Here is a 14,995-nt window from a genome sequence, read left to right as displayed (position 1 = left end):
GAGCACTTGGAGAGAGAGAGAGAGAGAGAGAGAGAGAGAGAAGAGAGAGAGAGAGAGAGAGAGAGAGAGAGAAAGAGAGAGAGAGAGAGAGAGAGAGAGAGAGAAAAGAGAGAGAGAGAGAGAGAAAGAAAGAGAGAGAGAGAGAGAGAGAGAGAGAGAAAGAGAAAGAGAAAGAGAGAGAGAGAGAAAGAGAGAGAGAGAGAGAGAGAGAAAGAAAGAGAGAGAGAGAGAGAGAGAGAGAGAGAGAGAGAAAGAGAGAGAGAGAGAGAGAGAAGAAAAAAGAGAGAGAGAGAGAGAGAGAGAGAGAGAGAGAGAGAGAGAGAGAGAGAGAGACACTCAGGAGCGCACAGCCCGTCCGTCAGAGCGCACTGCGAGAAAAATATGTTCCAAACCAGAGCAGCTTCTGCGCTCCAACACCTCACTCTACTATTTCACTGCGACTGATCTAGACACACACTTACACACACACACACACACCACCTGAGCCCAGTCCTCTTCAACTGCTCTCCTCCACACACTCTCTCTCTCTTATTTTTGATTCAATTCTTTGTAATTATTCCTGCGCTGGATCTTTCGTGCCAGAAGATGTGCGTGGAGAGCGATGGATGCGAGATCGAGGGCTGCAGCAGTTCGGACGAGGTGCGCACGCTGTCGGGCAGCATGAGCCCGGCGCTGAAGTCCAACCCGGACCTTCACCCCTGCAGACCCGGCCACAAATTCCGCGCCGCGCTGCTCAGATGCCGCTCGCCGGCCGCCGCCGCCGGGATCCTCAGCTTCGGGAACGTCCTGAATTACATGGATCGATACACTGTAGTCGGTAAGAGCCCCGACTTCTCTGAGCTGTGTCAGATTATGTTTGAGTGATCTCGTTTGTTTCTCTGAGGGTACGCGCTCTAATTGCCGGTGTCTCGCGGAGCAGCTCACCTCCACTGGAGCCGCGCGGAACAATGGGTTTGCCCGTGACGCGCAGCAGCGACCAATCTGCAAGAAGCACAAGCGCTCATAGATCTGTTTGCACGGCTGTAGACTGTGTGTGTGTGTGTGTGTGTGTGTGTGTGTGTGTGTGTGTGTGTGTGTGTGTGTGTGTGTGTGTGTGGTATGTGTGAGTGTGTGTTTTGATTCAATCAAGGAGATTAACACACTCGCTCCTGCTATCACTTCAGAACATGCTCTGACATGAATGCTTGTCTTTGCCCTGGGCTGTGTAGATGATCGGTGATGGATCAATCATTTGGTGATGGATCAATTAGGACGATCATCACTCCATCCGCTTCTCAATGAGTGTGTGTGTGTGTGAGGGAGGGAGTGTGTAGGGAGTGTGTGTCGCTGTGATCTCATCTGTCACACCAGTTTCAGCTACTGCAAAATGAGGGGGAGAGAGAGAGAGAGAGAGAGAGAGAGAGTATCAGTGTGAATGATCAGTCATTAGTTTCTCATCCTTTGTGTTAAGAGATGGAGTCCTAACATCCTCAGCCTGTTTTTTCGCACTGTGATGCTGATGAGATGAGCCCACGTGGTGTTAAACCTCCGCACATTTCTCCCTCACTGCATAGGGATCCAGAGCATATTATATCAAAACTGAACACTGTGTGCAGGGAGAAATTAAACCTATAGTCTTTGATTATTCAAAAAAATGTGGTAAAAATAATATTTGTTTCAGCCTATCCATGGGGCTGATACATTAATTGATTATTACTAATTATAGGTATCAGAAATTATAGATGAGTTTAAACAAAATTCAAGATCAGAGTTCAGCAATTAAGGACAGATTCCAATGAGCCAATATGCTATATATATTTGTGTTAATGCATTCTAATGTAACTGATCAAACCATTCAGTTGGTTGTCTGACAACATGGGCCTAATTCTGTGTGAGTATCAATGAGGTCCTCTGGCAGATTTCTATTCAACAAATCTGACATTTTATTTTGCATTGTTTTAATTGTGTGACCTCAGTAGCCCAAATCTGTGTGCAAAAAAAAAAAAAAATTGTTAATCTAGAACAGGTCTACATTTTATCTTGCCATCATATAATGATAACTGGGTTTTGCATTTTGCACTGATCAATGCTTGGACGTTGGACTGTGGCAGTGAATGGGTTAAACATTTTGCTGCAGCATGGAGAATGCAGGGAAGTGTGTTCATGGCCAGAGTCGGCTCTTCTGTACGGAGACATGCTTTCCTGGTTAAAGTGCACGTTTCTATTCATACACTCGCTGACTCACGATATAGTCACACATCCCATGGAGTCTACTTGAAAATCTTGCATTCGATCATATTCATTGAATTCTCATTTTTTAAATGGCAAAATATTGATGTGACATCAATATTTCTAAAACCGGTAAATCTGAGCAAATGGTGTATAGCCAAATTCCGCCAGTAGCCCCTGGCAGCAAGGAGGGGCTATCACAAACAGAACAATGTGTACAGTTAAGTAGCCACATGCCATTGTCTCATCATCCTGAAGGGTTCAGGTCCAGTCTGTCAACTTTAAGGAGTCAAGCCACAAAGCCTCGAATGATGGAAGCTGAGATGATCATTACAGCAGGGCAAGGCTTTAGCTGCTCCACCGACTGCCCCACCAAGAATTTGTTGATGTACAGTGGCATATCTAATCTTTGCATCATCAAGCACCACTCAGTCACAGCAGACAGCTGGAAAGGGCCACATCTGCATCCTCTGTCGTGTGTGACTCAGCCTCCCCTCTAAAGCAGCGATTTGTTCTCCCGTCTCCTTACACCTCCTCACGCTTTGATCAGGAGGAAAACCCTCATTAAGGGGCTCTAAAACAACTCCCTCTGTCATCTCCAGCCTGATCTTGTCTCTAATCTGCCTCCGTTCGTTGCAAAACCTCATGAGCAGGAAAGGGAGACAATCCTCTGCAGAGCCGTTCACTTTGCTGGACGTCCGAGGGCTTGCTGTTGCAGTGACAGGAGGGGGAGTGAGACAGGAGGGATGGTGGGTGATGGGGTTGGGGGGGAGGGGGGCGCAGCAGCCTGGGCTCACCCTCATTGGGAGAGGCTGTGCTCACAGTGCATGGGATGCTGCAGAGGTGGGGGTCCCTTTCCTTTCCCCATCCCCTGCCACCTGAACACTACTGGTCCGTGTTGCATTATGCATGGGCCGCATGTGTGTCAGATTGTCACACAGAATGAGGACCAGCAGCCATTTGCTTCCAACGTAACCAGTTCATACATTCTGAGCTGATATAGCATGTGCTCTCCCTCCTGCCTCCATCACTGTAAGGCTTTCTCCCCTCTCCTGCTGTGCGAGCTACAGTGTAGTAGCAATTAGGTGGAGGAAACTGCGCATCTGTGTTGGTGGCACACAGCGTCTGCTGTGTGTGTGAGGGTTCTTAATGTAGAGATGTATTATAAATTGATAGAAAATCAATGTCTTGTTGCTGGATCAGGATATTTTTTATTGTAAGAATTGGATATTTAACTCCTAATTTCGGATCTTATCAGATAGTTCTAGCTAAAATGATGTACCAGTTTGTCTATTTCCAATTGCCACCTCCCTCTTTCTTCTTCTTTCTTTTTTTTCTCGCTCTCCAGAGAGCCGTCTCCTCTTGCTTCCATCCACTCTGCTCTCCGCCTCTCCTGCTTTCTGTTTCTCATTTAAACCCCTCCAGTAGCAGGTACAAAAACTCATAGATCTTATTGTCAATTAAGCAAGCACGAGCGCACACCCACAGAAAGCACACACACACACCCACATACACACCCACATGAGAAAAGACACTGAATGAGGGAGGGGAGTTGCGAGGGGAGGGGCTGGCTGCTGCAGTGGCAGGCCGTCGGAGGGAAGTGGACGCAGAATGCAGGCAGCGCTGAGGCCGAGCGAGGCTGATCGCCCCCCACAAACGTCAAAAGGTCTTTGTACAAGCAGCCATTACTGTAGTGTGTGTGGATCACTGATGCATTGTCACAGAGACAGAGGGTGACCATTCCAGACACCGGGGCTATTCTGCTCCACAACAATGATGGGAAAATTGCACCCCAGCATTGCACCGCCGCAGTGTCAAAAGACTTGGATCTTTCTGTTGATCCCTGGTGTCAGAGGTGAAGCCACACGCACACATAATGAAAAACAGCACAGAGAAATTGCAGTTTACGATTCTAGCACATGTCTTATCCAAGACGATGGTAGGGACCACAAAAGAGGAGAGAAATCACAATGTCGCTTTTTTTTTATGGGAGGTTGGTTGTTTTGTTCTGGGTTCAACAGATTTACAGCCAATATGTTTTATACAAGCCTTAAATATTTAATGCCACCACTTTGTGAGAGAGTGGCAGCTTGAAAACAAAATAATTAAATGCGGCTTAAGTGACTGCTTTTTGTACGGCATGTTATAGAGTGTAAAATATATACAATATTAGATTTATAAAGCAAAAAATGTAAATCAAATGTAATAACACTTTACAATAATTAGTTACTCTGCTGCCCAGACATGAGATTGATTGTGGTGTAAGCAGGTCAATCCCTGAACTTCTAAATGTTTTCGTCCTGTGAACGTCTCTCCCCAACCATTTTAATCTGATGTTGTGCAAGCTTCTGACCGCGTTCTTCATTTGGCAAAGTCAAATGCAGAGATTTCACAGAGTTCATGTCTGAAATTGGCAAAAACAGTGCCGATTTCTCCAATTTCAATATTTCTATGTTGTGAAATTGGCAGACAACGATCCCGTTTTAGTTAGACACACTCATGGGCCATATCCATATGTGAACATGCACAGAGGAGACCACTTTTGAGTTTCATGGGTGCTGATGAGAAGGAGGGTGTGTATATCACCAGTCAGCTACAACTCCACGCAGTGAACTGGACCTCAGACTCAGCTGTCCAGACAGAGACCTGACGCAGAACTTGCCTCGTCCAGAAGCCTGTGCTTGTTTTTACGACTGTCTCTGATGCAGGCAGGACAGAAATGTGGAGCGTCCGGGCCACTTGAGGATGTCCTGATGAGGTCGTCCGCTCACTTACTCACTGTTCGCTGCATCTCAGAACAGCGGGGAAATGAAATATCCAAGATTGGAGTGGAGGAAGGTGCAGCCGGATGAGTTATGGTGCTCTGGCGGGGTCACTTGCACCTGACCTTTGGAAGCTGCCATTTAACCCTCAGCCACTTCCAGTATATTCCATTTTGCCTGATGCAGGGCGTAAGAGCCCTGAGATTTAGAGGGCTGCTGCATTTAATTTAATTTGAGGTGGCTTTGAAACCTTGAAATCCCGGTGTTGGTCTCTTTCTAGTCCAACAGCAGACAGTCCAAGATCCTCAACAGCTTATCATAAAGTGGGGATTAAGTTTTTCCCGAGAATATGAGGATGTGTGAGGCAGACACTCTGCACTTAAAGTTATTTGCTCGGTAATTAAGTAAAACCCTGATCTGCGTTAGCTCTAGCCACCCCCCTGTGTGCACCCAATACCACCCCCTCCTCAGCCAGCAGTCGGACAGCATGGCGTACCGACTGCCGCCTAATCTGTGCTGGACAGAAAAGCCTTAAGATGAGTAGTCTCAGTCAAGCTGTCATTCCGGGAATACCCCCAAAACAGGGTCCCATGCTATTGGACAAGTACGAGACCTTCGCATGTGAACTTTTGACATGCAGACACAGATGACCATGAGGTAAATAATCCTCTTACGGGAAGCTCTTTGTCACACAGTCAAAAAAATGCAGCAATCCATCCAGTCTGACAGGCTATGCAGATTAATTGCTGTTAGCTTTGTCCACTTCCTTTGTGGCTTCTCATTATCGGCGTCCGCAGAGGCCTGGGGGCTGCGTTAGCATTGATGACAGGGCAAATGCTTTGCTTATTTTCTGTCATCTGCATGTTTGTTTTTTCCTCCTGTCAGTCGTCACAACCTGAATCTCCAAGACAGCGCTCTACTTTCAGTTCCACAGAGGCGAGACAAGACGGGAAGTGAAGACAGTGTAGGTGTCTGCTTGGGAATTTTAGAAATAAATCAATTTTTTACGCCAATAGTAAAGTAGTGTCACTATGCACGGCAGCCCAAATATAGAGCGGCCCTGGGACTTTTTTTAACTGCTGGTAGCAACATGTCACGGCAGATCTTCTCAGTAACATGAATATGTCAGGGTTACACACTCAGGGTGTCTAGTGAACTGCGCTCGGGTTGCTTTGGGTTTAGCTGTTGGTTGTTTCACCCTTCGCTCGTCCCTCTATTTCACCCCCTCTTGGTTTATAGCGCTCACATTAAAGGTCCCCGCACAACAGCAGAGGCATTAAAAAAGACGGAGGGGCCTCTAGTAATTTACTTTATAGGGTGGCTGCCTCTTTCTTGCTGCGCTTTTATCATCAGACGCCGAGCTGTTTTGAATTAGACAAATTGCACCGTACAATATGAATCCACGTCTCTTTGAGTGACCGCATCATCACTTCTGCATATTCTTCATTATTGTGTTTCAGCATTTTCCAAAAACACAGTCGGCTGCAGCATGTTGACACCACTCAGCAGATGTTAAAGTGAGCTCCCTCACTGTTACAGTACATGACATCAATCCAAGTGGACTTTTCCAGACTGCTTTTCCCACAGATATCCCACTAATCTCTTTACGTCTATTTCCTAGCGTGCCGTTCCCACTGCTGTGGGAAAACAGTCTGTGTGTTCTTTAGGCTCTGATTTAGCCGACGTCTGTAATAGTAACCGATGGAATTAGACAGAGCTTCTTCCTGCGCCAGTGCAGGCCCTTTCATGTGGCTACTCCAGATTTCACCATCAAGCAGACGCACTTCCCTTTCACCCTGTGACCCTCCAGCTATGAACGCATCGTTTCATGGCTCCGCTGTTGGTCACTCTCGGGGCGACTCTTCCCAACCGTTACAGTTATTTTGGCATCACCCCAATCTTGCATCCTATATCACTCATCACGGCTATAAGGCCTTTACATGTGTTGCATTCTGGAGAGGATATTTTTACTCACTGCTCCCCCATGCTATAGACTGGAGGTTTTCAAACTGTGAGTTGGAAGGGAGGAGCGGAGGATACAGTGTGAGGTGAAGGGGACAGGTACATCCTGCCCTTCCAAAAACAATTCAAAGTTATTTATTTTGTTTGGCCCACTGTACACCCGGGGTTGCATGGCAAATATAAACTGCTAACGGGTAATTTGACATACTTTTAATGAATTACAATTGTAAAATATAAACACAAATATAAGATGAAAAACTGTCTCCAGGGCAACAACATACTTCCTGTGCACAAACTCCCGTACATCCATTCAGAACAAAACCCCACACCATGTTTTTTAAGATTCTCAGTCTTATCTTTCCACTTCCAGTGGCTTGTCAAAGACGACAGTGCTCGCTCAAGCTGCCTGTTGAACTTTGGTGTGAAGTTGAGTGGTAGCCTGATAATCACTGACCTCCCCTTTGTCATCAGAGGAGCGTGTATGGACGTCAGGGCGGGGCAGCGGTGCAAAGGCTTTACTTAAGGATTTACACAAGGATCTGTCCGGTTTTTCAGACGTGCGGCAGTGACAGCAATCATGAGTAATGAGCAGGAGCACAGGGATTCACCCAGTCTCTCTCCAAACAGCCGTCCCAAATGGTACAATCGTGCCGCTCCCTTCCCGTCCCATAAGAAGACTTGGACTGAAGGCCATGCTAGAATTCACCTCCTCAGGCAGCTGGCAAGATTGTAAGAAGGAAGGAGGATAGATATGAAATGTGTTGAGCACTTTACTCTGTTTGACACGCTGTCAAATAACAGATCATCCCTGCTCGAAAATATGTGAGAGGAAAGAATTTGGTTTCTCCACTCCCTGCATTCCGTATGTTTATCACAGCAAACTTCAACAAGGAGGTGTTGGAGCTTCTAAAGTAAAAATAATTGTTGTTTTTTTACATTAACGTCCAACGGCGTCACAGATAAAGCTGAGAAAACAGTGTGAGGTATTTTCTGTCTATAGAACAATGAAAAACACGTCACATAGACCTTTTTTTCCCTTTCAGACGAATGACCTTTTCACTGCTCGGACCAAACTGTAAATTTCCCTTTCCTCCAGCCACCAACAGCCTGTGACATTCACATCCATTTCAACACACGTACACACGCACACACACACGTACTCACACACCACACACACACACACACACACACACACACACACACACACACACACACACACACACACACACACACACACACACACACACACACACACACACACACACACACACACAGTAAAAGACAAAGCAGCACAAAAAAGTGAAATGTCTTTGCTGTGTAGGTCATATTCAAATGTTCCCATCCCTAAGTGCTACATGTGATGATGAAATGGGAATATAAGAAAATACAATTTATTTTGTATCCTTGTGAAACACACACACGCTCAAATACAATCACACCCACACACACGTATATATAGGCGCAGAAACACTGGATTTTGACCAACATGACAGCAGCTTTGAATTTTCTTACAAGTGATGAAATTGTGATGTCCTGGGATGCGATGAAATTGGATTTTTTCCCCTCTCTCTCTCTCTATGACACATCAACAAGTTATTCTTGAGAGAACTGGAATCTAATATTGACTTGTTTGCGGCACAAGTTACACCCAGCGGTTGTGACCCCGCAGCTAGAAGTAATATTAGCTCTCAGCTCCTGGAAGCTCCCACAGATGTTGAAATAATATTTAGAGTGCTTATTTACAGCTGCCCTGTGTTTGAAAAGCCTTCCTTCTTGACTAAAATGTAATCTCTCCCCCCATTTACATGTGATAGAGTAAATAGCGGAGCCTGGCAGAGGGATTATGTAATCTTTTATATCCGCCAATCCGGCCCCGGATGAGGACTTGTGTGTGTTTGTGAGTTAGCTTTCATCTGTCTTGTTGTCAGAGCTCGACGAGATTGCGGCCGGATTTTCATTAGTTTGTTTTTGGCGTATGCGTTACTGTGTTTGTGGGAAGCAGCGGGGTTGAACGAGGGCTGGTGACCTCTCTCAAAGACTTCTGACTTTCTGTTAATACCCTGGGTCAGAGGTGGTAACACACACTTGCAGCCAGAGTTTTCTGCTGTAAGGGCTTCACACTTAGGATTGAATTCCTGTGTGAATGTGTCATTGGGTTTGTCTTTCCAACACATGAGCGCTGTGCAGGAACAACACATATATGTGCATATGCAGCTGGTAAACTTGATGCTGACACATTACATCACATTATCACTCCCAATCAGAAATTGTGGCCGATTTTTTATCGCACAGCTTTATCTGCAGGCAAGCAGAGTTTTGCATTTGTGTTTTTCTGTGTCTACCTGCACTGTGGGAGAATGTGCACGGCAGGTGCAGTTAAGATGTTTGTTTTACGCCAGAAAGGTTGACTGGATTATCAGAGCATTCTTTTGATTCTTCAGCACCGATGAAATGCTGAGCTCTGCAGCCTGTTATCGCACCACTTCAAAAAGATTACATCTTGATCTCTTGTAAATTTATAACACAGGACATAAAGTACTATAATATTTGGCTGAATGTGTTGTTGACTGTGGAATAAAATGATACGGTGCTGCTGTTCAGGGATTGTTTCTGTCAACACTGAAGCCTTCTGCAGTTGCCCTGCCGAACTGTTCAGGTTATTGATGGCTGTACCTGGGCAGCACAACAGAGGAAAAGCTCATCTGCATGTTATTGTTCAGAGACTGATGGAGGCCTGAGGCTGTGCTCTGTGCTGCAGGTATGTGGGCTGGTCTTTAATGACACAGGCCTGGTATGTGGAGGAAGTTAGAGAGAAACTAAAAAGGTGTCTTGGTTTTCCCACGCCAAGAAGAACTCAAACTCACCGCACAGTCACACCTCGCTCATTGAGAAGCCTGATTGACACGGTTGTCTCGTTAAAATACAACAACCCAAAGGTCATCTGTGCAAGAGGCTTATTACAAGTTACACTATTTTATTATTATCATTAAATGTGAGATCATTAGTGTTACCATGGAAACAGAGGTATGGCACACCCGCCACTGGCATTCTCCTTTGGGTCTAATTAAGGACAAATTACCCTATAAGGTCACTTCTGTTGGATGACTTGCTGAACTGAAAAGTTCCAGAGTTCACTTTTTCAAAATCAGGCTCACACGTCTTTTTTCACTCAAAATGAGTTCCAACACATTATCGGAGAAATCCATTTGTTTTTAATAACAATCTCCCTGCACTGAATATACAAAATGGCTCCTGGGGTCATTCGTTATGAGTTTGTGCGAAAAAAGACATATTTGGGTTTCTCAGAGTGTTTGATGAAATAGCAGAGGAAGTAATGAGATGCATATCTAATTCATGAGACAGTGAAAGATGAACCTGAAACTCCATCTCCCATAGCCGGGATGAGATTGAGTTGGAAATCATCTTGACATATCCTCCTCAAATGAAGACACAGCGTCAGGGCGGCATTGGGATGTTTGTGTGTGCAGCGGTCACTTTGACAGCATTTGAATTAATATGCTTTTACATGTCTGATTGCACTTCTCCTCTGGCTGTAGCTGTGACAGGAATTCAGGAGGAAGCCTGACGATATAAATACAGGATTTATTTATACATTTCTAAACACCAGGGAGTCATTATAGCGTTTAAGTAGCTATTAGGGTATAGAGTGTATACCCTAACTGCTACCTCTCCTAGAGCAGTGACAGATAGATCCCATTAGCTACGCCACTGAAGTAGGGGACTACAGTATCTGCAAGAGTCATTGTTTTGTGTTTAGTTCTCTTATTTTATTCATGCATTTTCACTAAAAATAATCATTTTTTTTGAGAATTTAAATCAATTTCTACCTAAATTGGGTATTTTTCAAACCCATTTTCACCCAGATTTGTGTATTGATCAACTGAATGAAAAGGTCTGGACAAAAGGTAGATAATCCAGAGAAAAATAGCAGTTTCTTGTTAAATTGAGCTGAAAATGAGAAATGGCTCATGCCTCATGGCTCGGGGTCATTTTGCACCCTCTCTTTTTAGTAAGAAGCACTGAGGTGTTCACAGTCAGTTTGCCCGCCTGCGGATATCTCATCATGATGCACTGCAGCTCACACTGTGGTTGAGTCAAGGATGAAGACGATGAGTCAGGTTGCAAAGCAGAGAACACAGAAATATTTGAAGTCGCTAGGTGAAGTATTTCAAAGAATATATTAACAGCATTGTAGAGAATTCTCCGTTATCTTTCAGTAATTAAAACACGCCTCGTGTAAATGGGTGTCATTAAGTAAACTAATCCGGCGGAGCTTGTCTTGACTGTTCTTACAGTTTATGATAATTATGAAGCAAGATGTTTCAGTGCCCCCCCCCCATATTGGATTCCCCTCATCCTCATAAAACCGCAGAGAGGCAAGAGGAGAAAGTGAGAGCGGAGAAATTAAATCTCATTAAAAAACACTACATAATGACTTTAATCCTCCACACTGTTATATAAAAAAGGCAGTGGGATTATACTGCATGGTTGCTGTTTGCGTGGGCACACTAATGCACACACACGCACACACACACACACACACACACACACACACACACACACACACACACACACACACACACACACACACACACACACACACACACACACACACGGTAATGTAAGTGGACTCATACCTGTCTTATATCCTTTGTCATTTTCTAATGGATGCGACCTTCCCTACATTCACATCATCCTTCATTTACATAATTAACATAAGAGCGACGTTGTAGGTGTAAGGACGTTTTGCTGAATGTGTGTTTGTTAAGTCAGTAGGCCTGATGGTTCTGTTTGCGAATTTGGTGCAGACTGAATTTAGCATTCAAGATTAACTTTACTGTCATTCAGACCGTACACAAGACAAGTGCACAGCAGAACGAAAAAACATTACATCCAGCTCAGTGAATGTGATTTAGAGTGCAATGGGTTTCCTAAGTAGGTATAGAATCTATCTGAAGTTAAATGAAATAGTGGTTATTTGTATATATGGTGTAAACAGAAGTTGAAAATATTGAATAAATAGATAAATATGGTGCAAACAGACATTAGGATATTGTACATTACTATTATTGGATGGATTATGATAAATGTTATCGACCCAATTCTCAAAATTCTTTATCTAGCGCTATCATTTGGTAAAATCTATACTTTGCATTTAAATTCGCAAGTGTTAGCATGCTATCTCGACAAACTAATTGGTTTACATTGTTATCTGCTAAACATCAGCATTGCAATTGCGAGCATGTTATCATGTTGACATTTGCATTTAGCTCCCAGCTGTTGATACCAAGTGCAGCAGCAAATTGACCCTCAGCACATTCCAAGTGTTTGGGAGCTTGCGGGTGCTTGACCTTTTAATTAATGTGTCAACTGTCTAAAAAGCTTGAGAGCTCATTATTTCATCCTGCGTTGATTTCCTGCTTCAAAATACATATCTCAGGCTGGATGAATAAAAGACAAAATGGCATCCCGGCTAGTTCTTTAAGAATACAGGAGGTTTTGATGGTTAGACTCAGTCGTATTGAATAAAAACCTTGGGGCTTTTTCTAAAAGGGACACACACATGTTTATATCACCTCTCAGTAAAACGCACTTTGAGCCTCTGGTTTTCTCTGGATTACGTGGCTCTTTTTCCAAAATACCACATAAATTACACCCCATCAGGCCCGGATTCAAGGTTGAGTTGAACTGCTGCTCAGTATTCCTGAGAGACGCTGGTGTGAACGAGTGCAGCCCACTGAGATCCCCTGGCAATCACAACAGTCTCATCTCATCTCAAATACCTTTGCTCCGCTTCACTGCATCTCCTCCCAATACATCTAATGCATTATCTCATACGAACAAGTGGGCGACCACCCGCATGTAATATTGATGACCTATAGGTTTAGTCTGCTCCCTCGATGCCTCACTGTGCATCCTCTCCACCACCATCAAATATTTAGCACGTACTGGCTGGGACTAATGCACCGCGGCCGTTGAGCTGAATTTAAGCTTTTGATTAGTGAAAGAAAATTAGCTGGGAAAAAAAAACCTTTTAATCAAAGTGGTAACGCTGGCAAACCCACAGGCATTTTTATTTCATTCATTACCACAGTTGGCCGTCACAAATTTAGGAGATTAGAGTGAAAGCTGTCTCAAATGTAATGGTGGTTGTGTCTGTGGAACAGCGGCGTCTTCACACACTGCACGCTCGGATTGGAATTTATTCATCTTGGTGCATGACAGTGGTGTAGTGGTGGCATCCACACCAGAATCAGCACAACAGTAAGAAATGAAACATGATGTTTTAATTACACTTTTTGTTTGTATCGTCTTTCGTTGCATAGAAATGTTTGAATCATTGTTGAATATTTCACTTTCACAATCAGCTTTTAGTATAGTGGGAAAAAAGTTTTATGAAACTAAAACTCATAGGTTTAGCGGACCCTTGATAAGTCGAAATAAAAAAAGAGACACCAACTGAAACCAAAAGTATAAACTGTTTTTTCCATTTGGACCTACTTGGTGACAGATTCGTACTGAGAAGAGGATATAAAATCCAGGAAGTGCAGTTTGAAGGATGCATCCATCAGTGGAAAACTCAAAGAGACAAAACCATTATGGAAACGTCTACAGTCTTGTATCATGGGACACAACGATGGAACTGTGATAGCCCAACCTAATAACCCCACTGTTGAGCTGTCATTGCTTCAGAAATGTAACAAAACAAATTTTCATTTAACAATTAACATTGTACGACATATTAATCATTAAACTCTTCTATTTAAATTTAAGAAAACTGTCTTATAGAATTTATGTAAAACCAATTCTGCTGTCTTCCAACTACGTTTTGTGGACGCAGCATTCGAGTCAGCATGAACACGGCTTTACAGGACACATGACACCAACACTCTTTAAGTATTAACTGACCCTCTTCTTATTCTAGTGTAAATAACAAAAATGATATCAGTGCAATACTCTCAATATGGCAGTCTAACCATAATGTATAGGCCTAATGTCCATACTTTGATGGTTTAATTTCTCTCTCAGTGCCTGAATGTGATGCTGCTCTTTTCAGTTTTCATATAGACATGTAAAGAAATATTTCTTAAAATTGTGAATTGTTTACTATTATGTTTGCTTGCCAGCAGTGTGTATCACTGTGTTTGTTGCTGTACAAAAAACAAACCGTGGACCAGCTCTTAAAAAGCATTGCTGTTCGAAAACTCCATAGGAAGCCTTTTAATCAATAGCTCTCAGATGTACACCTCCCTTTTTCTCACGCCCACACAGCAGCATCCAAGCAGAAGAATACTACTGTATTTCTCACATGGTGTACAACACAAGTGGTTCACTGCGATGTTGTGTCTTTGATGTGCTTCCTACAGAGAAGCAGGAGTTGAACTTTGCAGCGCACAGACACACTCCTCGCCTCTTGTTGATTTTATTTCACCAGCTCTGCAGCCCTCCCGTGCAGGCAGCCCTTTACACTGTTTCCCAGACATCTGCAGCACGTTTCCTTTCTGTGTGGCAGGGAAAGGAAGTGGAATGGAAAGAGCGCTCCCCCGCCCACTGCGGCCACATAGCAAGGGAGGAGAGCAGTCGGTCAGGAGCCCGCCGGCCGCAGTCGGGCATTTTTGTGGTCACCTTTCTCCTCGCTACAGTCTGAGGCGCTCGGCAGCCCGGGGCCTGTCTCTGTACTCTGCTGCTGCTGCTGTTGGGTCCCCCCGCACTGTTTCTTACTGTGTCTCACACACTCCGATCCAGAAAATATGGTTACAAGAACAACCAGAAAAGACACTTTCTCCTCATTATATCCCCCCCCCCCTTCCTTTCCCAGACTATTTATACTGAAGGGGGGTGACACATGAAAAGGAATCACCCCCTTTGCAGGAATGGAGGGGGAAGGTTCTGGCCACATCAGCAGAGCGGCTCACCGCTGCCTGCCACACTCTGGCCAGAATGAATGACTTCCATCCATTGGCTCCCGCTCACTCTGACACACAGTGAAACCAGGGGAAAGGGGAACATGCACACACACACACGCACACACACACACACAC

The 14,995-nt window shown here is 44.3% G+C and overlaps 1 protein-coding gene across 2 annotated transcripts in view; it reads left to right on the top strand.

Moving 5' to 3' along the window:
* Positions 1 to 308: 308 nt before the first annotated feature.
* The window catches only part of spns2 (spinster homolog 2 (Drosophila)), a 68,376-nt gene continuing 53,689 nt past the window's right edge, over positions 309 to 14,995 (top strand). For both annotated transcript variants that reach the window (XM_035178018.2, XM_035178019.2), the window contains exon 1: positions 309 to 817. In XM_035178018.2, coding sequence (XP_035033909.1) covers positions 586 to 817 — 232 coding nt within the window. In that variant the 5' untranslated portion in view covers positions 309 to 585. The remainder of the gene's footprint in view (positions 818 to 14,995) is intronic.

This window comes from Hippoglossus stenolepis, chromosome 15, assembly GCF_022539355.2.
Source record: "Hippoglossus stenolepis isolate QCI-W04-F060 chromosome 15, HSTE1.2, whole genome shotgun sequence".
Classification (NCBI taxonomy): Eukaryota; Metazoa; Chordata; class Actinopteri; order Pleuronectiformes; family Pleuronectidae; genus Hippoglossus; species Hippoglossus stenolepis.
The sequence above is the reverse complement of the archived record's forward strand: the minus strand, read 5'-3'. Positions and strand labels throughout refer to the sequence as shown.